The sequence below is a fragment of the Podospora pseudopauciseta genome, chromosome 4 (genome assembly GCF_035222475.1).
Source record: "Podospora pseudopauciseta strain CBS 411.78 chromosome 4, whole genome shotgun sequence".
Taxonomy (NCBI): domain Eukaryota; kingdom Fungi; phylum Ascomycota; class Sordariomycetes; order Sordariales; family Podosporaceae; genus Podospora; species Podospora pseudopauciseta.
In genome coordinates this window covers 1,240,806-1,267,025 of record NC_085894.1, presented here as the reverse complement: position 1 = coordinate 1,267,025, position 26,220 = coordinate 1,240,806, and the positions used below count along the sequence as shown (strand labels likewise).

Below are 26,220 nucleotides of genomic sequence, written 5' to 3'. Positions count from 1 at the left end.
CGTGAAGTGGGGGTTGGATTGCTTGCTCACACAACAACATCAAGTCTTCGTCTTATATGAGAGTGAATGACAAAACCGCTGCTGTTGTTACTATTACACACACAAAAGGTACAGCTAACCATCTCAACAATATCCCGCTTTGCTTTTACCCTTCAAAGCGCCCTCCTTCCCCCCCCCTTCCCCACCAAATGTATGCCGCCTTTGTATACTCAAAAAGAAAAGAAGAAAAAACCAACCTGGTATCATGCAACCTTTGCTCCCATGGCGGAAAACAGCCTCCCTCACCCAGGAGACCCCATCCGATGTAATGCGCAACCCGTACAGTTAAATACAAAATGACCCAATACCAAAGAGAAGAAAAAAAGGGAAAAAAAGAGATCTCTCGTCTCAAGATCATCAGGCTATCACGCCTTCCCTCAGACTTTGATCATAGAGGAGCATTCCCAACCACAAGCACAAGCAACACCCCGTTGGTCGCACATATCCCCGCAAACGCAATCCACGTCGCCACCAGCCCAACCCATCCCATCCTTTCCTGCCTGGCCACCGTCATACAAATCGCCGCACATGCCAGCCCCAGAGAAGTCATGATGCCCAGCGTCACACCCGCGTCCACCTCAAGCCGCTTCTTGTTACGCCCCGCCGTGATGAGCACAGTCGCAATCCCCATCAAGACATACGCAACAGCGTAGCAACCCCACGTGATCCAGAAAAACATGTTTTCCCTGTACTGCTCAATGCGCTGGTCATTGATGCTCGGCAGAGCAGCATAGTGAGGACGATAGCCGGTAGGAAACTGATCTTCCGAGGAAGCATACCCATACGACCCCCTCCGACTGTGGCGGTTGGAGTAGTTGGCATCCTCCTCCACATCAGTGTCGGACTGGCCACCCCTACTGCCAGGCGGCATCGTAAAGTAGCTCGGTTCGGTAGAGAATGGCTTCGCACGAGTTGAACCGTACGTCGAAACGGTCGAGTCAGTCGGCAAGAGTGGTCCGCGCTCGATATCATCGCTCAAGGGAGACTCCCTCGACCGCACCGATCGAATCGACATCCAGGCTGAGTTCAACCTCTTGACCGGGTTGGAGAAAAGATTCCCAAGAGCCTTCATGCCGGGGAAGCTCATGTCCTCGTTCGGGTCAATATAAATAGCATAATCCTCATCCCTCCTGTCGTTGTCCCCCGCCTCGCTTCCGCAGTCGTACTCATTCCAGTACACCACCTGTGACTCGCTCACAACCGTCGCCTCGCTCGGGGAGCTCTGCCGATCGCGCGGGTCGACCGTCGGCTCGGGGGTCGGGGAGCCAATCCCGCTCATGCCGACAGGCGATGCTGCCCGTAGCGTGACCAGCAAGTCGTCATACCTGGCCTGCAAGTGCGAAAAGTCGCACCGCGTGAAGCTTTTGGGGTGCGACAAGACGTTGTCCCTGAAGCGTGTCCCCAGCGTCGACGACCCGGTCCATTTTCTGTACTTTTTGAGTATCTTGCGGAACGCCACGATCTGCGCGTCGACAAAGCGCCGCAGGGAGCGGATGTCGTCCCCGCATTGGAGGAGTTCCTGCTCGTACTTGACAAACCGCTGCTGTCGTTTGATCGAGATGGTGCTCCGGCCTGATGTTGCGCAGCGTACTATTAGGCGGTGAATCTGATTGGACGAGTGCTGGAGGCGCCGCGAGATCTCGTCAGCCTTGCTGGAGACAAAGAGGTCGACTCGGTCATGTTGGCGACACAGCTCGCCGTAGAAGCCTTCCTCGAACTTGCTGAGGGCAGTGTCTTGGTGTCCCGGGATCGCTATGGCCGTCGCTTGGTCCTTTGTCGTGTGCGTTTTGATGTGGTGTTTTAGAGAGTTGTAGTCAATGTTATCTGCCATGTCGGCGCAGGTTAGAAGATGCGGTTTCGAGAGGCGGCGGTTGTGGCGGGTTTGCAAACTTACAAAGGCTCCATTGCGGAACAGACTCCTGTTCGAACTGCTCCCCGTATTTCATTCCTCTCTTGACTTGTAGGGGATTCTAGATGTCTTGCAAGAAAACAAATGCCCCGATAATACCTATATGCCAGTTTCACAATAGATGCTTGGGGAAGCGGTGGTTCAGTGGGCGATGACGACAAATTGACGAATCCTATGCAAGGGCGGGTACAGTCGGCAGGGCAGCGCTCTCGATTGTTTTGGTACCGGGTAAGCAACCGATGATTCTGGAATTGTTTCAACCGCAGCGGTCGATTTGACTCGACTCGAAGCAATTAGTGTCGAAGAGAAGAAACAGAGGGAATTGGGGATGCTGAAAGAGGCCTCTCTGGGCAAGAATTTGGGGTTTCTGAGCAAGTGATAAACCTGGAACCAACGCTTGTGCTGGAACCGGAGGGAGGCGAAGAACAAGAGCCTGCCAGTTCCCTCGGGCTCGGCAGGTGTCATCAGTACTTTGTTCAACCTTGTAAGCTTGGAAGAGTCTACAGGTACCCGTACCTGCTGCGACGCTGGTGGGGTACCATGCCGTTTAGTGGACCCCTACGGCCACAAATTGGGGCTGGGTTCGTCTGGGCAGGGACATGGCACATGGTAGCACATGCTGCAGAAGTGCGTCGAGTGCGTCCCTCCGCTTGCAGATGCACCGAAACCACAAGGAGTCCCTGGCAAAAAGCTTATCGCGACCAACTCTCCTCGGTTGTGTGTCCGTGAACCCGTCCAACCGAGTTTGTGTACATACTTAACACACAATCACAGTTACCTATTCCGTACAGGTAGGGCGCTAGGAAGCATCACAGAAAGGCTTGTCCTTCTTTTTCCGACCCTTCGCTTGGAAATTGAGATCTCGAGATCAGATCTATCCACTGTCTGCACAGAGTACAGAACTGACAGATCAAGCTCCGTAGCTGCCGGTCTTCCCTCCGGCCATCGGTCCCCTTCGACGATGGACAGCAGAGGAAGAGGCGGGACGGGAACGGCTTCATAGCTTTGAGTGCCAAGTTGGGATTGTATGATAATATGCCCGTCGTGGCTTGCCGTTGTCTTGGTGCTACGTAAACGGTTTAAAGCCAAGAGAGAGCTTTGGTGAAATACTGACTCGCATTGCGTGACAAGAAGTCATGTTGCCACTTGACACGCCCTCTGGGATAATATCTTGAGGACAAACCTCCTACCTCACGCACGCGAGGACTTTCTACAGCAACCGTTATTCGGCGGATAGGCATGTCGTTTTCCTCTGCATCTGCAGTACTGTCGGGAGAGTAGCATTCATGTTCTTGGTCCAAAAGTTTTGACCTCTGAGACGGACAGTGCCTCCACGTGGGGGAATTCGTCCATCTTACTGGCCCCCGCCGTAGAAGGCGGCAGCTTACGCCGGCCTCTTCAGACTTGAGAATATTTTGGAAAGAAATTTTTGACCCGTTCAAGCGACCAAAGCGACGACGCTATCTTGGGCCTTGCATTTCATTCGGGACATTTCCCGTCCCCTACAGAGAGATGGTCGAGTTTGCCCATCAGTTTTGTCCCAAAAGTTCATCTTGGACTTTCGTTATCGGCTGGTTACGCAGACGAGTCGAGAGAGGGTTGCTGCTTCGTCCTGGTGTACATGGACAGATAGAGTACCGAAAGATTAGAGACAAGTGACCAAGGGTGTTTCAAGACCGAAACAATCCTTGCGCAGCGTCAGTGGCTGGTGCTTCCCCCGCTTGGACCCCCATGAGGGCCTGGACAAGGGATCTGAGGCCAGGGTCAGCGCCGTTGAAGATGAGGGACGGTTCCTCCAATCGGGGCATCGATTGGTGGAAGTCCAGCTTTGAGGAGCACGACATGCCTGACTGTCTCGTGACCATCTGATGAAGATTGAAAGAAGCTTTTCAGCGTCACAGCTTCGGGAATACGCGTGTCTGCCTCTTATAGGCCTAACGGCATCAGATATCTCTACGTATACTTCACGGCTTGTGTCTGAAGCGAAGCGAAACAGGGGACCTGCGCACATCGCGCAGCCCGGAAGAAGTCTCTTGCTTCCGCGTCGTTGCTGTCGGCTCGGCTTGCTGGTCTTCGTAATGCGTGATCAGAGTTGCTCAAGGCTATACCGGTCGTCTTTGCGGGGTTCTTGATGTGCTGTAACCAGCCACGATTGAGAGAGTTTTGCGATCTTCACTTTTCCTGCGATTCCGGCTACACAAACGCCATCCCGAATTTCGAATTGGAAGGTGTTGATGAGGAGCTGGCTAGTAATTTTAGCTTTCGTCCAGTAGAGTCGTTGATAGTCAATGCGCGCTTCATGCTGTGGGCGATCCAGAGTAATGACCGTGAAGCCTCCCCTCGGCAAGATAACCATTGGAGGAGAAGATCATCGCGGCCCGTATACTAGGTGCTGTTTGAGCCAGCCCATGCAGTGAAGGTGGTGTGGTTTCGAGTACAAGGTGGTCAAGTTCAGATTGGTATTTCTACTCAAGTTGACTTGATGCTAGAGATAAAAAATGCGGGTGAAGCCATCGGGCAAACGTCTCGTTGCTGCTGTTGTTGGTGTGCGTATCATGGAATAACTGTGCCATCAATGGTTGAGAGGTAGACAAATTCAATTGGCGAGAATGAAGACCTAAGAACAAGACATCCATATCATTGTAAGTGTGCTCAAATGATCTTCTGTGAATTTGGAGAAGCTCTCAAGGTGCTGCTGCAAGGCTCTTGAATGGGGGCCTTGCGATAAGCCTTACCGTATCAAAGGCAAAGCTCATGATTGGCTGCATCTGCCCAGCTTTGTGGTGGGGCTCAAAGGCCGTCCGAGATTTTTTGGAAGCAAAGAAGCGGCCAAAATTTGCCTTACAACAGCATTTTGACTTTTGGGCATCGCGACGCCACAAACACAATTCGCCAGAACCAAAAAGCATGGCAGGGTCGACAGGCAGCAACTCGGACCTCACCTCCACCTCCCACACCCTCACCAATCTTCCCGCCATGTCGCAAAACGGTGTAGCTGCCCTCGGGCCCAGCTCGGCCATCGCCCTCTTCCTCGACTCGACTGCCCCGGCAAACCGCCATCTTTTCCTGCAGCCCCCACCTCTGCTCCCCAGCGGCTCGCTGCAATTGGCAAAAGAGACGCTCGACTCTCTGGCTGGCCCGGTCAGCGATCAACAACAGCAGAGGCTCCGTGAGGCTGGCAAGAAGCGCAAGAGAGACGGCAGCTACGGTCAGAGCGCCATTCTAAAAATCAGAAAACTGCACATCGACGGCTTCGAAACAGATCAAGTATGGCAGCAGGCAAAGAAGATCATCAGCAGCGCGCTTCAGGAGTCGACATCGGTCCTGGAAGAACTCCAGGAGAACAACGAAATCGAGCAAGAAGGCGCTGGGGCCAAGGCCCTGGATCTCGGCAAGGATGGGTTTGAAGTTGGATCGGACGATGAGGATGACGCGAGCGCATCTTCCGATGTTGACGAGGGCAGTGAGGCCGATACTGAGGACTCTGACGAGGAGACATCCAGTATCGGCGAAGAAGGCGAGAGCATGTTCGATTTGGAAGCCGAGGATGACGACGAAGATGAAGACGATGACGAAGATGAGGAGGACGAGGAGATGGGTGTAGAAGAGGAAGGGGCCGAGGTTGAAGAGGACGGAGAAGATGATGAGGATGAAGAAGACTCTGAAGCTGAAGTTGCCGACTTCGTTGAAGACCCCAACGGACTCAACGACGGCTTCTTCTCAATAGACGAGTTTAACAAGCAAACCCAATGGTTCGAGGACCAGGATGCTCGCGCAGATCCAAATACAGATTACGCCAGCGACGAGGAGGCTGTCGATTGGCACGGAGACCCGTTCGCAGTCAACAAATTTAGCAAGAAGGGGGCCAAGGATAAGGATTCAGACATGGACATGGATGACATGGATATGGATGATGACGAGGACGACGAGGGACCAGCATTGAGCAAGAAAGAGCTCGCAGATTTGGCCAAGTTCAGCGACAGCGAGGATGACGAGGGTGATGATGACCAGCCTGCCGGTGCTGACGATATGGACATGGACCTTACCGCCAACGACATCTACTACAAGGACTTCTTCGCGCCACCAGCTAAGAAGAGGACGGGCAATCAGAGAAAACCATACATGCCCAAGAAGCCGTTCCAGCCGACCGAGGAGGATATGGAAAGAGCCGAGAACGATGTCAAGCGTGATCTCTTTGATGATCTGTCCGAGTTTTCCGCCGAGGAAGACGCTCTGTCTGATGCCTCGGCTGGAAATCCCAAATCCCGTCGCTCCGCCCACGAGCGCAGACGGGCCAAGATTGCGGATGAAATTCGCAAACTCGAATCTGAATTGGTGGCCAAGCGGGCTTGGACCTTATCCGGTGAGGCCACTGCGCAGGCTCGTCCCATTAACTCGCTACTCGAGGAGGATCTTGACTTTGAGCATGCCGGCAAGCCGGTACCAGTCATGACAGAGGACGTCTCCGAGTCTATCGAGGAACTCATCAAGCGACGCATTCTCGCAAACGAATTCGACGAAGTTCTTCGCCGCCGTCCCGATGACTTTGGCAACCCGAACTCGGCCCGCCGCGGCCTGGTGGATATCGAGGACACCAAGGGCAAGCAAAGTTTGGCCGAGATATACGAGGAGCAGCACATTAAGGAGTCCAACCCTGACGCCTACGTCAGCGCGGCTGACGACAAGACGCGGAAGGACGAGGAGGAGATCAAGCAGATGTGGAAGGACGTCAGCGCCCGGCTTGACGCTCTCAGCAGCTGGCACTACAAGCCCAAGCCTGTGGCTCCCACTCTTACCGTCGTGGCCGATGTCGCTACGGTGGCCATGGAGGATGCTCAACCCACCACTGCCCAGGGTGTTGCCGGCGGCGAGAGCATGATTGCGCCCCAGGAGGTCTACGCGCCAGGCAAGGATTCGGCTGAGAAGGGCGAGGTTGTGGCCAAGAGCGGCTTGCCAGTGGCCAAGCAGGAAATGAGCCGCGAGGAGAAGGCCAGGAGACGTAGACGTGAGAAGGAGCGCATCCGCAAGGCCGGTGGCCTTGATGCCAACAAGCCTGTCAACAAGAAGGCCGAGGCCCAACGGGAGACAATGAACGATCTCAGGAAGGGCGGTGTCAAGGTGATCAATAGAAAGGGTGAGGTTGTTGGGTTGGATGGGAAGAAGATTGTGGAGCACAAGGGACCTCATACCAGCGGTGCCTTCAAGTTGTGATGGGCCGACATTGATAATGAGGTGCGCGTGTTGTTTGGGTTTCATTGTTAGCATCTGTTGTATTTATCGTCGAGGCTTGAGATGTTGGATTGGAGGTCGACCTCCCATTGGTTTGCATTTCCATGTCAGCAATGCATAGATATCTTTACTTGGTCTTGTGGGTAAAGATCCTCCTTGCTGATGGAGATAATCATGTCAAAATTCCCCCAAATTCCCTCTGTTCATAGAATTGGTGTCTGTACACAAAGTAACTCTTGATGAGATTCATCGGAACGTATGGGAGGTTCAACATCAAGTGATGTCGTCACCAATTAGAACCGCCATCAGAGCTCAAAGCTGGCCATAGCTTCAAAACAGGTCGGAAAATGCCGAGCGTTGCGAAAGGCGGGTCATTTTGTACCCCATATTCAGGCGACCCCACCAATCAAAACCCGCCAGTTTGTGCTTAGAACCTGGCCCCTGCACGGCGGGCGGGCGAAAGAGAGAAGGCGAAAAGCGCTCGGGGATATCAACGTCGAACCGCCACTTTCCCAGCCTTTGATAGGGATCGAGTTCGTTCGTGGGGTTTTTTTTTCCCAATCTCCCCAAGTTGCTCGCCGTTTCGGAATCTCTCCACTCAACAACCACTCCGCTACCTCGTGCGACTTACCTGCTCGGGGCCCGGCAATTGAGGCTTGGAACGCCGACGACGAATTCCAGACCACCTACCACAACCTATACCACGGACAAGATGCTTGCCTCCGCGAGGACAGGCGCCTCGCTGGCGCTGCGAGGTAAGTTGAGCTGGATGTTTTGGGCAGAGGGGGGAATGTGGTTGCTGGGAGAGGGACGGGGGATAAGGAACACAAGTCTAATCATTGTTGCTACTCTTGAACAGCACGCCCTACCATGACCCAGCTCGTCCCCCTCCGCGCCGCGGCGGCCATCTCGTCGTCGGCCCGCAAGGACGCCGGCGCTGTCCAGCCTCACGGTGGATACGGGCTGTCGAAGCTCCACGAACGAAAGGAGGTTCCCCTTCCCAGCCAGGAGGGCACCAAGGGCTTTGTCCAATACGCGCTGTACGTCATTCCCCCCCTCCCTTTCCCCTTTCCCCACCCCCGTTGCTAACTATGTGTTTAACAGCACCACCCTCGACATCATCACCAACTGGGGCCGGCAGTCGTCCCTCTGGCCCATGACTTTTGGTCTGGCCTGCTGCGCCGTCGAGATGATGCACCTCTCTACCCCGCGCTACGACCAAGACAGGCTCGGTATCATTTTCCGCGCCTCGCCTCGCCAGTCGGACGTCATGATTGTGGCTGGTACGCTGACCAACAAGATGGCACCGGCGTTGCGGCAGGTGTATGATCAGATGCCTGAACCTCGCTGGGTTATCTCGATGGGGTCGTGCGCGAATGGGGGTGGGTATTATCACTATAGTTATAGTGTCGTGAGAGGGTGTGATAGGGTTGTGCCGGTGGATGTGTATGTGCCGGGGTGCCCGCCGACGAGCGAGGCGTTGATGTATGGGATTTTTCAGCTGCAGAGGAAGATGCGGAATACCAAGATTACGAGGATGTGGTATCGGAAATGAGTTTTGGGTGGGGTTTATGGGTTGGTGAGTTGGTGGGAAAAGTCTTGGGGGCTTTATTAGAAGAGGAGGTTTGGTGGGAGTTTTGGAATGGGAAACTTTCCATCTCCCATAAAAAGAGTGTCTTGTCCTTGTGTGCGTGTGTGTGGAGGTTGTACTGTACATATGGTTCTTTGAAAAGGCCTTGACTCCCTCGTTTGTTTAGAAACATGATGGAGGGAGCGGCTGTTTGCTGTATGTTATGCAGAATGTTGCTTTGGAATATGCATTGACACGAATCATGTGGTGTTTAGAGCTCGAAATCTTTATCTCAGGACAAAATTGTAATCTGTTTTGGACGACGTTATCCCACAAGCAGGCGCTCCCCCCCATCTATGCCCATTTTCTGAGTTGGGTACCCACAAACAAACCATTCCTGGCAGTCATCGGTAATCCCCCGTTGCTTTTAAAGTACCAAGCCACACAGGCATGGCCACAGGAAGTGACTTGAAACCACCGACAAGACGGAGTGGATTGATGATCAGGGAGATGATGGCAAGTCCAAGCTTGTGTCCGAACCTGGAGGCTAACTCGCCGAGAATGTGCATGAAGAGACAGCTGAGCCAGTGACCGACGAGCATGAAGATGACGAAGTGGGTGAGTTCGGTGCTGAGGGAGAGGTGGTGTCGGAGGAGGAAGAAGGCGATGTAGATGAGGGATATGGATGGGGGGAGGGGGAGGATGGCGAAGGTGTTGGGGTTTGGCTGGTGAACTTTTGACATTCTTCTTCTGCTTTCGACATGCTGTTCTATGCCTTGCTGTACTGCGTTCAGCCCGATGTATGTAGGATGTGGTGTGGATGCAATAGATGATGATATACACATTATGGTACAGGCTATTTTCTACACCCTCTCCTCCTACGACTTTTCTTCCCTCCGGCTCCCTGACTTGGCTCGGCGGTGTTCTTTTCCATTGGTCCCTTTGGATTCGAAGAGACATAGATCTTGAAATGCCCAAATCAGATGACAGCTGGTGTCTTCCCAATTGAGTGGTGATTGCTTATCTTCGTGCCTCCATAACCTCCGTTTCCTCATTTAAACAGCCTATACAGACCCAGATAGGCCAATCCTAACGAGAGACCCGTGATGGCGGCACTCCTGCTGCGTATACCAAATCTCGATTTTGAAGCCAAGATGGCAGCCTTTTGTGCTTGTAATTGTTGCTGACCGGAGAGATAGCTGTAACCAGCAAGACCCAAGAATGCACCGCCGCCTGTTATGCAGGATTAGAACATGAGCCCATGACATGAGATGAACCAGAAGGCGAAAACATACCCACTATCCTGCACGAAAGGCAGTCGTCATCTCTGTCTTGCTTGAGCAGATCCTCAAGCTTCTCGGGCCTGTCGAGATGGGAGAGGCGTGGGATGTCGTCTTTAGCCATTTCTGTGAGATTTTATGCAGATGTGAGTTATGGGTGTTATTTGACTTGGAGTGAGAGACCTCGAGGATGAGACGTTCAGGAACATCAAATTCAAGACCCACTTGTCAAAACGGCCTTTGTCGCGCGCCAAGCGTTTGGCACACCGAAGAACCCTTGCAAGCTCCCACAGCTCATTGCGTCAGTGCCCGCCAACAAACAGCTTCCCCCCAACTGAACCACATTCAACCACACTAACCTAGCTGCCCACCATGAACGGGGTCATCGAGGCGCTTCACATCTACGACGAGCACAAGTAAGTTTTCTCTCCAACTTTAAATTGCACTTCTTCTGCTGAGACCTTTTACCAAAGCAGCCCAATCCTCTCCCACACCTACACCTCCCGTCCCCTCTCCCCCTCCTACCTCCTCCCTTTCTACCTCTCCCATCCCGCCCCACGACCGAACCTGATCTACCTCTCCCAGACCAACCCTCCAACCCTGGTCTTCTCCCTCGCCCACGCCAATCTCTTATTTCTCATCACCACCTCCTCCGAAGTCGAACCCCTCCTCGTCCTCGAGTTCCTGCACCGCATCGTCGACTCCTTTGAAGAATTCCTCGGCGCGCCACTCCTGGCTCACAAAATCGAAAGCAACTACGATGTCGTCGCCCAGCTCCTCACAGAGATGTGCGATGCCGGAACGGTCAACACCACCGAACCAAACGCACTAAGGGACATGGTCGAGGTGGAAGGATGGGTGGACAAGCTACTGGGGGGGTTGAACCTATCTGCGGGGAAGAACTTTGCCGGGGGTTTGGGGGGAGGTATGGGAAGCAGCGCTGCGTCGTCGTCATCGCTGATATCACAAAACACCCCCGCGCTGCCGTGGAGGAGGGCAAATGTCCGGCACACTTCCAATGAGCTCTACGCCGATGTGGTGGAGACGCTGTCGGTCACGCTCGCGCCGTCGGGGAGACCGCTGGCGGCGTTTGCCAACGGTACGATAGCGTTCACGACCAAGGTTTCGGGAGTGCCGGATATTGTGGTTACGCTGAGCGGGCCGTCGGGGAAGCATAACCTGAAGGGGATCGTTGACTTGCCTGTTTTTCACCCATGTGTCAGACTGGCAAAGTGGAGGGAACAACCTGGCGTGTTGAGCTTTGTCCCGCCAGATGGGAGGTTTACGTTGGCGGGGTATGAGGTTGATTTGCTGCCTTTTGACGAGGACGGGAAGCCGCCTATGGGGAATGTGAAACTGCCGGTTAGTCTGGAGATAAAGACGGGGTTGGGGCTGACGGGGTCGGATTTTGAGGTGAGGGTGCAGTTGAATAAGGTTTTTGGGAGCAGCGGGAGCGTGCAAGGAGGGGGGTTGGGTGCGAGGACTGGGCTTCAGGGGAGAGGGTCAGGGGGTGGCAGTGGGCCGGGAGGAGGGTTTGGGATTCCGAATGCCGGGACTCCGGCGTCGCCTTCGCTGCATGATTTGGTGATTACCGTGCCGTTGCCGGCGGATGTGAGGAATGTGCCGGAGATTAGGCCGAGTAAAGGGGATGCGACGTATAACCCTGGGGAGAGGGTGCTGGAGTGGACGATTAGCAACAAGGAGCTGGCGCAGGGCATGTCTGCTTTTGTGTTGAGGTGTACGGTTGTGGGACAGCAGGTGACGGAGGAGGGGGAGGAGGGTGATCCGACTGGGTTTGGGTTTGGTGGTGGTGGTGGGGGCTATAACTACGACGAGCCGTATCAAGACATTGCGGTCACGAGTACTACAAAGGAGAAAGGGGTGGATAAGGCTTGGGAAGCGGAACGGGACGAGAAAAGACAGGCGCAGAATAAGATTTTGATGCCGAGCTCGGCTTTGGTTAGTTTTGCTGTCAAAGGGTGGCTGCCGAGCGGTATCAAGGTTGAGAGCATCATTATTGACCCGAGGAAGAGTAGAGGGATGGTGGAGCACATGAAACCTTACAAGGGAGTCAAGTATTTGACCGTGAGCAAGGGGGGCGTTGAGATTAGGTGTTGATGATGGCATACCTTCACAAACGCATGGTATAGATGCATCACTAATAGATATATCGGGGGGTCAAAGGACTTCCATGCCAGGACTGTTCGTTTTCTATGGATTGATGCTCTTACAGTGGTGTGTCTACACTGTAAGGGCCTTGTAGCACTGTGTGGTTGGATCCGATATCCCGATGGGGATACAAGATGCAAGGTCTACTATGTGCACTGCAGCTGCGTCAACGTAGCATTCTATCTCCAGATTGCCCAACACATTATACTCAGGCTCGCGGTTGGTCAACTTACGAAGACTGAGCCAGGCACCAACGAGCCATCCGTTATTCAGCACTCTGTAGATTTGGCCTGAGAACACAAGTATGAAGTTTGATATATACTATTTACTCATACATCATGGTTGTCTCTTCAGAACCTTCACTCGCTCGACGTATCATACGTCACCACAGCATTCTGTCTTCGTCACCGACCCCTAGGAGAAACAAAATACACCACAACCAAACTCCCAAAGTCCGACACCCTCCTCCCATAACCCGATCCAATATCAACTCGCCTAATTAATGACCACTCCCCTCGGGCCCAAACCGACAAAGAGCATCATCCGCCGGCCTCACCTGGCCATCACCGCGCCTCTTTCCCCTCACGCAGAGGTAGAGTTCCCCGCCAATCCGCCCCCAAATGTTCTTGTACATTGACCTCATATACTCACCTCAAAAATAACAAGATCCCCCGGTCCGAATCTCACTCTGCCGCTCGGGTGTGCCGTGCCGGGGCGGCACGGTCGACGGCAACGACAGACGGACTTGCGTACCTGTGACTTGCGTTAGCTCCGCCAGATTTGAGGCGGGCTTGTTTCTCGGCGAGGGTTCTTTAGCATGATATTACTGTCATGTTAAACTAATGCTGGTAGAAAGCTGATAGCTGAGAGATGGTAATGGGGGCCAGGTATTTCAGCCGGCCTCCAAGTTGCAATGATTTCAAGAGGTTTTGCTTGAATAGGGGGTGCTGTGTGTTTCCTAGGTAGGTGGATCGAAAAAACTTGGTTTCTTTCTGACAATGGAGCTTGTCTGTGGGCGTCGTTTTGCAATAGGACCGGTAACAACGACATCCATTCTCGAACAACATTGACCGTGTTTGCTATGACATTATAGAGCCTGTCCAACACCGAAATAATAAAGTGAATCACATCCCCCCCGCGACCGCCATCTAGTCCCGTCATATTATCCCGCGTGTTGTTTGGTTTGGCCTCCTGGCCCGGCACTATTGACCACCGCCAACTCCCAATGCCTTACTATCAGTATCCCCCCCAACTCAAAAGCCGACCTCTTCTCTACCACTAAACGCGAAAAAAAAACAAGCGCGAAGCGTTACACCGCAACCCCAGAGCCCTCCCTCCCGTCCGCGCTGAACCGAGCACATCCGGCGGCCAGCCCATATTATGCTGGTCGCTTGTCTTGCACACCATCCCTCCATTACCAGCAACTGTTGTTGCACAGCGTCAAGATTCCGGGTTCCCACCAACAGACCTCATCATGACGGCAGCGGCGGCGGCGGTGGTGGTCCCGGATCTCGGCCTGATGGTTCCAGGTTACACGCACAACAGAACCTGCAAGGTTGGACGCATAGATAACTTATCACACCCCCCGAAACAGAGCTGACTATCTTCGAGATAAGGTAGGTAAAAGCACACAACCGGAAAAGTTTACTAGTGAATTTACAGACAAAGCGGGGGAGGTGACGAGGCAAGCGCGGTCATTGTTGCTGGTCGCGGAGGCTACGCCGCTTGGTGGCATTTGGCTGCTCTTGTCTTCTTTGGAGGTGGGACCTAGACGAGGGAATGGAATGGTGATGCGGCATGCATAGAAAGGCAAGAGGTGAGAGGGTTTTAGGTCCGTAGGTCGAGGGAAGAATGAGCTGAAAATATTCAGTGGATTTGCTGCGAGGGCAAGGCAGGTTTCTTTTTTTTTTTTTTTTTTTTTTTTTTTTTTTTTTTTTTTTTTTTACCTACTTATGCAAGACATCATGGACCTCTGGAGGTTTGTCGTTGGACAATGCACACCTACCATAAACGCAGCGATTGGGATAAGAAAATGGGCAACGATCTGTAATGGACATCCTATTACACATACAAAGGTGGGCATATCATTCCGGCCGGTGTAAATCGGTGAAATCATGACAGCAGACAACGAGAGACGGCCTTACTCATACATACCCTCAAGACAGGTCCCCTCCGTTACAAGACGCAGACAGCAGTGTTCTCCTGAAAATGCAAGCAAACACCCATTCCGTCCGGACACCCAACCTTGCTCATCCGCAGTTGGCACCGCCCAACCATCGGGCAGCTTGTCATACGGTAAACACTTGAGCATTCAACAGACATTGGACCATCAAACAAAGCACCCAGACAGTAAGCAATAAACTTATATTTCCTCAACCTCTCCCCTGCCCCTCCCCCTTTCTGATACCCCCTTCCCCTAACTGTCATACCATACCCGTACACAGCCACCAGCCCAGCCGATGCTATTCGTACACACACACACACACACACACACACACACTCCCCCTCTTCCTTCCCCTCCCTTTTCCTCCCATGAAACAACAAGAAGAAACATGAGACACTTTCGGCTCCTAGCATACATTACATGATTGACAGAAAAAGAATACATCAAATATTGGGTATCATAAAAAGACATGATGATTACAACAAGCTTAAAGAAACAGAAGAAGAAAAAAAGACAGGATAATACCCAGTTAGTTGTTGTTCCAATGAATAATGATGTTGTTGATGCGAGCGTCAAAGAAAGAAAAAGAAAAACAAGAGATGGATGGTTAGCTCAATCAGACAAAAGCAATCCCCCTCCTATGCCCAGCCTTCAACCCCATATAAATGCTATACGTCGCCACGTCCTGTCCGTCTGTCAGTATATCCCAATCTTTCATGTTGTTGGAAAACAAAACTCACCCTAGTAACCACACTCCCCGCCCCCACCGTGCTCCCCCTCCCAATCCTCACCCCAGGCAAAATCACCACATTCGCCGCAATCCACACGTCATCCTCAATCACCACCGGCTTCCCATACTGCGTCCCGCTGTTGCCCGCCCGCCTCCGCGGATCGGTGCTGCACGTCCCCGTGTAAATACACACATTCGGGCTGATAATGACATTGCTCCCGATCCGGACCTCGCAGACGTCATTGATCAGACAGTTTCTGCCAATCGAGACATTGTTCCCAATCTGAATGTTGTACCCATAGTCGCAGTTGAAGGGCGCCTCGACAGCCGTGTTGTCGCCCACCCGACCCGTGTGCGTGACGGGGGACATGAGAGTGGGCGAGAGGTGCACGCCTTCACGAGGATGGAGAATGTCTCTGAACAGGCGGGCGCGCTCGGCTGGGGAGACGCCAATGTTGGGGTTGGTCGAGTTGTTGAAGCGCCAGCAGGCCGCGTTGCAGCGCTCGCGCTCGAGGACGAGCTCCTTGTCAAAGGGGTAGTATTGTCGGCCGTTGAGCATCTCTTCCTTTTCGCGACGGGGACGGTCAGAGGGAAATTGCGTGTGGGATAGGGCCAGCTGAGCGGTGGCTTGTGGCCCGCCGCTGCTGCCACCCACAGACGACGATGGCGGCGGGGCTGGAGGGGCGGCCTGGGCTGTGGGCGGGGTGGCCGTTCTGCCTGTGTGGAAACTATAAGGAGGGTGAGCAACAGTGGTGCTTTGCGGAGGAGGGGGGGGCGGCGGAGGTGCTGATGCAGATGGCGGAGGCTGGGACTGCTGGGACTGCTGCTGCTGCTGTTGCTGCTGCTGCTGCTGCTCGGGGTCGGTCCTAGTGAGGTCATGCAGGGGCGGCACCCTCTGGTATTCCTTGGGTGCCCGGTCAGACAGGGCCGAGTTGGTGACGGCGCTGATGGGCGTGGGAAACATGGCTGAGGCTGATGAAGTGTAGGCAGAAGAAAGAGCAGACAGCTTGTTGTCAGGGCTCAGCACGGAGCTCGGAAGTGTGGATGCGGTCAGTCTATCGTCGTCAGACTGTAATGGGCGACCCTGAGGGGGGGTGATCCGGAGCGTGGGCTGGACGCGGTTATAAGCAATCGAGTCGCGTTTGGACGGCGGACCCGGAAGCGGCTCCCGGGGGTATGGTGGTTGCTGAGGCATCCCGTAGGCACCTGGTGGGACGTAGTTGGGGTCCTTCGATTCAATGGTGACTTGGGCCGGTTTGGCCTCGGGCTTCTGCCATGTTCCCCTCTGCGGGGGATATCCCGCACAAACAAACCCGCCGCGGATACAGTTGTTACCTGGCAGGATTGTTAGCCCTCAGCAAACAGGTTGGGCCCAACGCGACCCCATATCGAGGGCCATATAACAACAACAACAACAACAACAACAACAACAACAACAACAACAACACTCACATTCTGGTTTGGTCTCGTCGCATTTCTTTTTGCGCTTCCTGCAGGTCAGACAGCCTGTTTTGGTGCGGTTGCTGAAATTGCGCTTCCGCTTCTTGGGATCTGACTGGATGACCCCATCTCTGCGCTGCTCCGGCGTGTACTGGCCCGAGTACATACCTCGGTCGTCTCCGTCCGGGCTCTGATCCCCATAGTCGGCGCTGTCTCCCTGGCTCGTGGCTCTCCGGTGCCTATCGCCGGGTTGGTCGTCAGAGACAGCCGATACCGGTCCTGCCGAGTAAGGGCCCTCGTAACTGGAGTTGCGCTCTTCTCTTGTCTCTCGTGAATGCCAGTGATCGGCATCCTCCCGTCTCTCGTCCCTTCTCTCGTCGCCGTAACCCCGGTAGCTCTCCCTCCGCGGGGTGCTATAACCGTCGCGAGTTTCTGAACGGACCCGTTGAGCGCCATACAGCTCAGGACGATCTCCCGGTTCTGATCTGCCGGCCCGCTCGGTGGCTTCTGCCAGGTCTGTCCGTTCGGACCTCTCCCTTCTCGAGGCAGGAGACGGCTGGCGTTCCCTGGTTGGAGACTCCGAGTTTGAGCGCTTCCTCTTGTGCGATGCCTCCTGTCCTGATGCCGACGAGAGAGACGATTGCCCTGGAAAAGGGAGCCTGTCGTGTCTTTGGCTAGTGGTGGAGCTCTCAGCGGCGGCAGGCCTGGGATCTGCGGGTGCCGATTGGCCGGGTCCTCGTTCCGCGTCGGCCGTCCCGTTCATGGCCTCGGCAGGCCTTGGTGAACCCCCATTGAGGGCCGTAAATGTCGACATTGCTGTTCACAAAGCTATGAGCCGGTGGGTGGACTAGTGAAACAGCCAGCTGATTGACGGCGCTTGGGTGATGGTGAGTATGAGTGTTGAAGGTTGTGCCTGAGGTCGTAAGTAGTGGGCGATGGGGGTGAGTGGTGTGGCAGATAGATGAGACGGCTCAAAGAGACCATGCGCTGGTCTGGGGATCGTGAAATTCACTGATGAATCAGCGTTTAAAAATTAAAAAAAAAAAAAAAAAAAAAAAAAAAAAAAAAAAGTGTGATCAGCCTGCAGGATTTCCCGGATGCGATGCGCCAGTGATGGAAGGCGGGGGAACCGGTCGGTGCTCGTGCGTCGTTACCCAGCGTTGGGTTCGCCCGGATGGAAATAGGTTATGCTGTCGCCGGACCTGGGGCCGGTGACACTGCTTGCGCGGACTGGAACTGCTGCTGCTCGAGAGCTCCCTACCCTGACAATAGCTAAGGTAGCTCCCACAAGCTTCTCTGAGCTCTCAGCAAGACTGTGTGTTGCTGTTGCTGATGAGATGGTGAGATGAAATGACACGTCAGAGGGTCATGAACGGTTCTATCCAGAGCCGACTGGTGAGTGTTGATTTGCGCAAGCTGCAAACTGCTGCAGAACAAAATGCGAGGTGTGTTTGGGCGAAAGAGTGTCCGGAGCTCTCGATGTGTTGTTGTAGCTGCTGTGCCGGGTCGCCGCCGCCGCCGTCGCCCTGTCCTGTCCTGTCCTGTCCTGTCCTGTCCTGTCCTGTCCTGTCCTGTCCTGTCCTGTCCTGTCCTGTCCTTCCCTGTCCTGTCCTTGTCCTGGTCCCGTCCTCTTGTCCAGCTATCTAGTCCCGTCCTTCGTCTCGGTGGTTCAAAGCCAGAGAGTTGCGCGCTGTCGACGGGGCGTGCAACGTAACGTGTGTTGCCAGGAAATTTGAGCCAAAACCCCAGCCTTCTTCAACAGGAAGTTTGGAGCGTGGGCGCTTGGTCCCTTTTAACGCGCGATTACGGACACCGCTGCGCCTGTCGGGAAGGGGATGGATTGGGTGGGTGGATGGACGGAGTGGATTGGGGTGGGATGGGGTGGGGAGGCTAGTACCGTACCGTACTCGTACCCAGCAGGAGCCAGGGTTCTGGTAATACGGTATTTCTGTATCTGTACTCCGTATCTTGTATCTGTACAGTGCTTGGTGCTTGGAGGTTGGCGGTTGCTTATACTACCCCCGGCGGACTAAGGGTAGTCCTCAAAGCTAGGCTTAGCTAAAGACCGGTCGGATCTACGGGTATTGTTGAGATCGCGGACAGCCCGGGGCTTCCAGGCTTGCTTTGCTGCAGATGTGGTAAAGCTAAAGAAGAAGGAAGAAACTCGCTTTCGTCAACTGTTCGCAGCAGACGAGCGTCAAAAATGCAAGGGCGGCTGGTGCTGGGGGGGCGAGTCGCACAGACGCCCGCGGGCAGGGAGCTAGAATGAGGAAGGGTGCTGTGGCATGGCGCCTAATCGGGGAGACATGTATGTACCGGTACCTTGTGACGGAAACCTTGGTTGCTGATTCTGCGTGGTGTGCGTGCAGTGTGGTGGTGTGCGTGTTGCTGCAGTGTGCTGAGCCCAGGGTTGGATTGCCTTCTTGGGAATAAGTGCGGAAAGGACTGTCCCTCCTGTCCATCATGACCGGCCGGGCCAGGGCACTTGCAGAAGGCATTGCCAAGCCATATTCTTGTTGGCACACTCACGACAGGGGTTGTTGAGATCTTCTCCTTCTCCAAAGTGAGACTGTGAGAACTGACATGTTACTCCGTAGGGAACATCAGGATCACATCACATGGCGGGTGCGGATATCTTCAACTGTCCTTACACCAATTGTAAGTTAATTCCCAGACCGGGCCGGACTAGGCGGATAAGCTGTGGCCTAGCATTAACTACTACTGCTGGTCCCCAAAGCAGGTCCCGCCCACGCCAGCCGGGCTCGCCAAGTCAGTCGGTTGTGGTGGAAGTGCGTAGAGTTGCCTGGTATTATGCGAGCTGTAAGAGCGGCTTTCGCGCGAACGAGCGATCAAGCGATCAGAGCCGCCATTCAGGCGAGTCCACCTACCGAGTCCTGGCTTCACCGCGGCTGGAAAGGAGGGAGCCAATATAAAAGCTGTGCGACATCTCACTTGCACAAGTCGACAGTGTCGGAGTGGTTCCTCACTGACGAATCACTTGCCTTCACCGACGAGTATTCGCAGCCGAGAGGGTTGCGGCTGTCGTCGTCTGTATCTAACCTGGTGGTGCAACACTGTACCTTCACCACAACTGTGTTGCTCGTCGCCGTCTATTCAGAGAGAGTTCGAGCAGGTGTCTTGGCGCGCACATCGCTCCAGGGCAAACCCCTGGCAGTAAGATCTGGAGGCGCTTGGTGCGAGATACAAGGAAACGGTTGACAAAAGATGAACGGAGCTGCGGGTCAGATGGCCCCCATCCGCCACCCGAAAGCGATGCAATCAGGATGCTTGACCTGATTTGCCAGTTGGCAATACAGCTTTTCTGCAGACGTGTTCCAAACTCCTGAATGAGCCGTCATTATTGGGCTGCAGGTGCGTTGGAGCGGAGGACCATCCATTGCAGCAGAGTGAGCAGAAGCGAGGAAGCGTTGTCGTCACGTAGCTTGGGCTTTGAGCATCTCTACCCCACCGCCCCGTGTGTGCCCGTGTGTGTGTGCCCGTGTGTGTGTGCCCATGTGTAAGTGTGTGCCGTCCGGCGGCCGTCGAGGACACCTCACCCCCGCCGTTGCTCGCCCCGAATCGGACCTTATTTGTTTCTTTACACTCGAGAAAGAGATAAGACGACACCCGCTCCCGGGGCCAACGAATGCCGCCAAAGGGGGCAGAAGGGGCCTGAGGAGTCGAGCAGGATTTGCCAGCCGGTGATGTGGCGATGGGAGCGTGTGAAGCGAGCTCGAGTCTCACAACGAGGGCCAATGATGGGCCGTGACAGGGGTCGGTGCTCATGCAATTTGACGCGGTACGTTAATCACCATTCTGCTATCGTTTTGCGACGACTGGTGGTGGTACCTGAAAGATTCGATCTGTATTGTACCAAGTTGTATTTCAATCTGGTGACGATATCTTTTCCTATCCCTTCAACCTCTCTCTAGCAGATTCATCTGACCCAGAGAAGAATGCCTCGGCTGAAGTCCAGCTCGTACGAAAACGGTCGCCAATGCTGCACCGTCAGGGCCTTTTGGACCAAATCAGGCCAAGCGCCGGCCTTGCAACGTGCGGTTTTTGTGGAAGACGACGCTGGAAAACCACCACCACGTCGTGACCAGAGCGACCCTGTGGAGGACATGGCGTCCCCTCTGACGGTGATAACTCAGCGTGTTAAACCCTGTACCCCTGCGGCGCTCCTGGACTGTCACTCCTCTGTGATGAGAGAGACGGCCCTCCCCACACTCTGATGAACCCAGCTTCTGCAGCATCGACGTCGAGGATGAAACCCACAGCCGCTAATCTTCCGAGAAGCGGTGGTCCGGGCAGCAGCAGGGATCAGGCATGGGGTGATAATTATAGAACACCATCTCGCACCTCATGCACAAAATTGCGACGTTTAATATCAGGCTCTGCGACGCGCGCTTTTTGTCTTTTCTGCGCTGCTTAGTAGGCTCGAGGCGAAGGGGGGACCAGGTGCCGGACGGAGGAATAGGAAGCCCAACTACCGCGGCAGCAGCAACTGCTGCTGCTTTACCGCCATCGCCAACTCCTCGTTCCTGGGCCATGGAAGAATCCTGGCTGTGATTGGTTGGAAACCAGATCTGGCAGGACCTATGAGAAGTCGGGATTTTGAATAATCGAGCAAGGTATTCTTAGAAACAGGTTGCCATCGAATGGGAGGCGTGCGAATGAGCCGGTAGGTGGCCCCGCCGCAGCAGTGTTCGTCCCGTGATGAAGCATGCAGTTGGAACCTTTTGAGGCTGCGGCTATCGCGACTCGCAACTCCAGACCCCCATCGATGACGGAGCAAATTCTCACCGATCAGGCAGGGAGGTCTGGGAGGAGGACGTTTGAGCGGTGTGTGGTGCGACGGACGGCAGCAGGCGCAGACGCACGTAATGTTCGGTGGTGTCGTCAGCAAAGTGGATGCTGTATTCGGCGTGTCGACTCATGTAAGAGGTTTGTATTTCTTGGCCCCACAATAGTATCGGAACGGTCACCTCGTCAGACCGGGCCGATGCGGGGCCGTCGACGACACTCTCCTGACCGCCAGAACAACTCGACCGGACGAGTTTGCTCTTTCGGTGCTAATATCTCTCTTCCACATCGCGACTTGTCCATTCGGGTTCGGAGCCAAGTCCGCTCCGCTGACGTCGAAGGCCGAAACCGAGAAGGCGTGGTTGATGCCTGTGTGGCTATCATTCTATAGTGATTTGGCTGCAATCATCAGCCACGGTTTGTGGATTGTGGCCTATTTGTGCCCTGCAAGTCGTTCCTGCCTTCCAGTCATGGTGTCAGCCTTGCACCTGACGGCATCATTGAACCTCCAATGAAACAGGTGATTTACCTCAGCCTGGTCCAACACCACATGCTTTCTTGGGCGTCTATCTTTTCTAGAAGCATTCCAAAACACCACAGGCCCGGTTTCTAGTTCCAGCCTAGGTAAATGCAGGTACCATCACCGTTCTTGGAGAATTCATGTCGTGCAGCAGCAGCAGCAGAAGCAGACACGGGAAGAGTCGACGGCGTCTAAGTCGCGGCGTCTCGCCTACCTGCCTGCCGTGAGGCTCTCCCCCGCGCACCTCAATTCTCTTCTCGGCCGTGTCCGCTGTGTGTGGCCTTCCGGTCGGCCGCAGATGATGCATCCATTGCGCAACCTCAACTCCCCTTGGCGCCCACAACAACGGGACGTTGAACTGACTGCAAAGTGGGTAGGGCTAACCCATATTATGTACTGTGGTGTGTGGTGAGGCTCTGCATTGCTTAACGCCGCATGGCGCTTACCTTTACCTAGAATAGCATCTCAGATCTCATCACGGCCCTCTCATTGGCCCATCATTCTTCGACCCGCCGAACATCTCCCGCTCTTGTGCCCAAGGTTCGTCAGATTGAACGACACCTCTTTCCCCGGATACCCTTCTGATGGAAGGTGTGCAGAGATCCGGGGTCAAACATGTCTGTTTTGAAACTCGATCACCACACCTCTTATCAGCAAGCCTTGGTGGCGTCCAACCATCTGACGGGGTGCAGCTACCAGCGGTTCAAGGTCAAGAGCTATTGGGACAGATCAACAGGGCAGATTATATATATCTTTTGACTACAGATCTAGGCATATCCACATCGTGCCATAACCCCATGTTATTCCAACGATCCCCCACCATCGTTAACACCATCTACTAATCACTTATACCATCACATGTCTACCCGCCAGCTGGTAGGTCGTCTCACAATTGGCGCCTGCAGCCTTCAACATCCTCATCACAGATCTCAAGATACAGACACTGACGACAGCCTCGCAAGTCTGGTCGTAGATGTCAATAAATCTCCGAAGGTACTGACCATTGGTACTGGTGCATGATCAACCTCGAGTACGTGCCTCACGGTTGAGCAGCCTCGCTCTCCCCGGATCGTGACCAAAGACATGTACCTGCATATAGGCTTGGTCCTAGATCCCCTTTCTTCCTCGAGGAAATGCAAGTCAAGACGTCGGCGGGTATTGTTCCCGTCGCTTGGGGGCTTGCTGAGCTTTTTATAGATGCCGCTGCCGTTAGGAAGCAATCTGTCTCTTTGTTGAACTTTGTAAATCAATGTACCACACATTTCAGGAGTTGAACATGACGAGATATCTCTTGAAACGCATGCACCGGCTAGCCGCCCAAGCATCGCAAATTGTTTGTCATGATCAATTCGTCTCGGACTTTTCTGAACAGCAGGTTGTCTCTCATGATACTCACATTGTATTATCGTCACATGACACCAAATCACAAATCATTCTCCACGGCAAGAAATGGAGGTCTTGCACAAGTCTAGTTGTTGTCAATTTCGTACCATAGAAGCTGTCCAGTTCAATCACCATCCTTACGTCCGGCAGTGATGGCATTCCGCGTAACACAGTTGAAGGAATTCAGAGATAGGTAATGCTTTGGCAACTGCTACCTTGAACCGGAACTCGAAAGTAGGTGTTTGTTGCAATCCAAGCATGCCTTGCCCAGTTTTCTATCTTCCAGCTAACCATCACAACATCGGGTTTCGTAGCTCGAGCCCCAAATATCCGGTTCGCCATCCCTTGACAACGATCCCTATCTATGTTACCGCGGGAGCATGATCGCACATCCACACTCGCTCCATCGACCATTCACCACGCACTCACATACTGTACTTCGTTTGTTTTGACTTTACCTAATATATCCATACTTGCACCTTGCGGCTACCAAAGCCCTTCAGATGCAGTTCCATCCTTCTTTGTCGTCTTTTTTTTCTTGGTCCACTTACCTTCATCTCAGTTTCAATTTATGCATCTTCAACCTTGTGTATTCCTCAACCATAACTTTCAGTGACAAACTCGAATCAAGGTGACAATAAATCCGGTTGCCACCTACTTGGGCACGGTATCACTCTACATTTTGCAATCATAAGACCAGCTATTTAGTAGATCATATAAATTTCAACTTTGGAGATAGAACACGTCAACTTGACTACACCAAAGTCATGTACCAGATAGCATTTGGCACTGGGAAGTGAACACATCCATCGCTTCGAGCAATGCACTGGACGTCCTGATGGATCAGGCAGAGATATTGTACTGTACACAGAGCGTGATGACTCCCAAAGATATCATTACTATTTGTACAACTCCTCCACCGTCCTCCAGACTCCCATTTCCGATAGTCCAAGACCTGGGCCAAATCACTTCTTTTGCCGCTTCGAGCTCTTATCACTCGCCGCGCTCAACACGCTCGCGCTCCTCTTATGCCCAGCAGCAGTCAAACTCCCACTACTCCCGGGCCTCTTCTTCTCCCCATCCTCCTTTGTCTGCCCGCCCTCCCCAATACTCTCTCCGGCCTTCTCCCCCTCCCCAGCAGCAGCAGCAGCAGCACCATCACCACCACCACCACCACCCTCACCCTTCTCCTTCTCCCCCTCCTTCTCGGCCGCGATACCCTTGGCCCGATCCCGTTCCGCCTTCTTCGCCTCCTCAATCTTAATCTCCCCATCCAACCGATCACTCATCTTCCTCAAATCCACCAACGCCGTCACCGCCCCCCAAAGCACCTCAAACTGCGCCGTCACCGCAGCCGTCGGCATCACCAGCCTAGGCGGCAAGTCAAGCTCGCTAAGCGCATTCGTAATCCGCAGCTGCTGCTGCCCGCTCTTGTGGCTGTAAAGCTTGTTAATCCTCTCATACCGAAACGTCGGGCCGCTCCCCAGCCTGTCATGATACGATACGCCATAAACCTGCTCCTCCTGCTGCGTCAACTTCCTCCTCTCCGGCTGCTGCGCACCCCCGCCCTTCTTCTTATTCGCCGCCGCCGCCGCCGCCGACGTAGGCGTCGGATCAGCCGGCGTAGCCGGTGTCCTCGCATCCGAATCACGACGAGCATGATGGTGATGATTATTCGACGTCGCAGAAGCGGCGATGCTCTCCCTCCGATTGGCAGGGTTCGTCTCCGAAACCGCACTGTTCGGCACGCCCGAGTTGTTGCTGGGACTGACGCCCTCCCCAGGCATGATGCTCTTCCTCTTCTTGTTCTTATCCGTCGACATCAGCGTCTGAAGCAGGTTCTGCAACCCGGCCGACGTCTTGAACGAGTTGATGTCCGAGTCCGTGGCCGGGTAGTCAAGCCGGTTGTAGAGCTCGCGGCGCTCCTCGTTGAACCTCTCCGTGCGCGCGAGGATGCGCTTGACCTCTAGCAGCAACGACTCCTCCTCCCGGGCCTCGTCCTTGGAGCGCGACAGAGTGTTGAGCGCAAACTGCTTTCGTTTTCTTTCCTGCTCCGGGTCAAAGTTTTGCATCATCTCGTAGAGCTCAAACTCTGGCCGGGTCATGTACTGCGCCGGTTTCTGAACAGCCATCATTTTGGCTGCCACCTCGTAATATCGCGCTTTGAGATCCTCCATGCTCCGCTGTTTTGGGGCCGGCACCACCGCCGTGCTGGTATCCTCCCCATTTGCCGCATCACCACCACCACCGGGTGGTTTTGGAGTAAAGTCATACCGATCCCATATCAACGTCCACCTCAGATCAAAATCCTTTGCCAGCTCCAACAAGTAATCCGTCTCCTCCTTTGTCCAGTCGTTGCTCTGGAGGTTGGAGTGATACTGATCCTCGGTGTAGTGAGGCACAACGACCTTGACATTGTACTTAGCAAACGCCGAGTCCTCAGGCTTCTCCTCCCTCTTTTCCGAAGCTGGCGTCCCCTCCCCCCCTCCCCGCTGTTGTTGCCCATCCCCATCCTGCGCACCTTCTACCGGCGGCGCGCCATCATCCGTCCTCCTCTTCCAATGCCTCAGCACCAATGCGCCGTCGTCTCCCCTCGCCGAGTTGGTGAACGTCTTGAGCTCCCATTTCGCAACCGGCTTCCGTGTCGCAAAGCGGCGCTTCTTGAAGAAGTTAACTTCAGGAACGATGGCTATTGGGTTGTCGCCGCCCAGGTTTTGGACTTCGCGAGCTAATCCCTTCAGGTTTGGTCGTGGCGCGCTGGTCTTTTGCTTCTTGGATGGTCGGGGCGCGCCCGAGTGATCGGAAGGGAGATTGAGAACATCGTGAACGTCGCGCGAGGTCATGGTTTGTGGTGGTGTTGTGCCGGGTAGGTCGGTGGTGGTGGTGGTGGTGGGGTTGGTCGCGTCGACAGGTCAACCCCGTGCACTGTGGGGATATCTTAATAAGGTAGCGAGAGAGCTGCGAGTTTCGTCGGCTGCAAT

General features: G+C 54.2%; 7 protein-coding genes across 7 annotated transcripts; 3 read left to right on the top strand and 4 right to left on the bottom strand.

The window, feature by feature from the left end:
* Positions 1–427: 427 nt before the first annotated feature.
* On the bottom strand, positions 428–2,369 carry QC763_402570 (uncharacterized protein; the record flags this gene model as incomplete). Its single annotated transcript, XM_062911885.1, has 2 exons — positions 1,934–2,369; positions 428–1,863 (listed from the first exon to the last, which is right to left on the bottom strand). Exons 1-2 carry the CDS (start codon positions 1,983–1,985, stop codon positions 428–430), a joined length of 1,488 nt encoding a protein of 495 aa, XP_062765519.1. The 5' UTR covers positions 1,986–2,369.
* A 2,486-nt stretch (positions 2,370–4,855) lies between these two features.
* Positions 4,856–7,159, top strand: MPP10 (U3 snoRNP protein; the record flags this gene model as incomplete). The annotated part of the gene is made up of 1 exon (XM_062911884.1): positions 4,856–7,159. One exon carries the CDS (start codon positions 4,856–4,858, stop codon positions 7,157–7,159), a length of 2,304 nt encoding a protein of 767 aa, XP_062765518.1.
* Positions 7,160–7,889: 730 nt separating this feature from the next.
* On the top strand, positions 7,890–9,062 carry PaNUO19.3 (PSST subunit of the respiratory complex I; the record flags this gene model as incomplete). The annotated part of the gene is made up of 4 exons (XM_062911883.1): positions 7,890–7,932; positions 8,037–8,217; positions 8,282–8,963; positions 9,023–9,062. 3 exons carry the CDS (start codon positions 7,890–7,892, stop codon positions 8,730–8,732), a joined length of 675 nt encoding a protein of 224 aa, XP_062765517.1. The 3' UTR covers positions 8,733–8,963; positions 9,023–9,062.
* Positions 9,063–9,540: 478 nt separating this feature from the next.
* Positions 9,541–10,718, bottom strand: QC763_402545 (uncharacterized protein). Its single transcript, XM_062911882.1, has 2 exons — positions 10,043–10,718; positions 9,541–9,980 (listed from the first exon to the last, which is right to left on the bottom strand). Exons 1-2 carry the CDS (start codon positions 10,149–10,151, stop codon positions 9,799–9,801), a joined length of 291 nt encoding a protein of 96 aa, XP_062765516.1. The 5' UTR covers positions 10,152–10,718; the 3' UTR covers positions 9,541–9,798.
* QC763_402540 (uncharacterized protein) lies at positions 10,344–14,490 on the top strand. Its single transcript, XM_062911881.1, has 2 exons — positions 10,344–10,443; positions 10,501–14,490. Exons 1-2 carry the CDS (start codon positions 10,400–10,402, stop codon positions 12,143–12,145), a joined length of 1,689 nt encoding a protein of 562 aa, XP_062765515.1. The 5' UTR covers positions 10,344–10,399; the 3' UTR covers positions 12,146–14,490.
* Positions 14,491–14,976: 486 nt separating this feature from the next.
* Positions 14,977–17,344, bottom strand: QC763_402530 (uncharacterized protein; the record flags this gene model as incomplete). The annotated part of the gene is made up of 3 exons (XM_062911880.1): positions 14,977–15,045; positions 15,101–16,425; positions 16,543–17,344. 3 exons carry the CDS (start codon positions 17,342–17,344, stop codon positions 14,977–14,979), a joined length of 2,196 nt encoding a protein of 731 aa, XP_062765514.1.
* A 6,860-nt stretch (positions 17,345–24,204) lies between these two features.
* On the bottom strand, positions 24,205–26,082 carry SWC4 (swr complex subunit; the record flags this gene model as incomplete). Its single annotated transcript, XM_062911879.1, has 1 exon — positions 24,205–26,082. The coding sequence occupies one exon, from the start codon at positions 26,080–26,082 to the stop codon at positions 24,205–24,207; it is 1,878 nt and encodes a 625-aa protein (XP_062765513.1).
* Between the last annotated feature and the right edge of the window lie 138 nt (positions 26,083–26,220).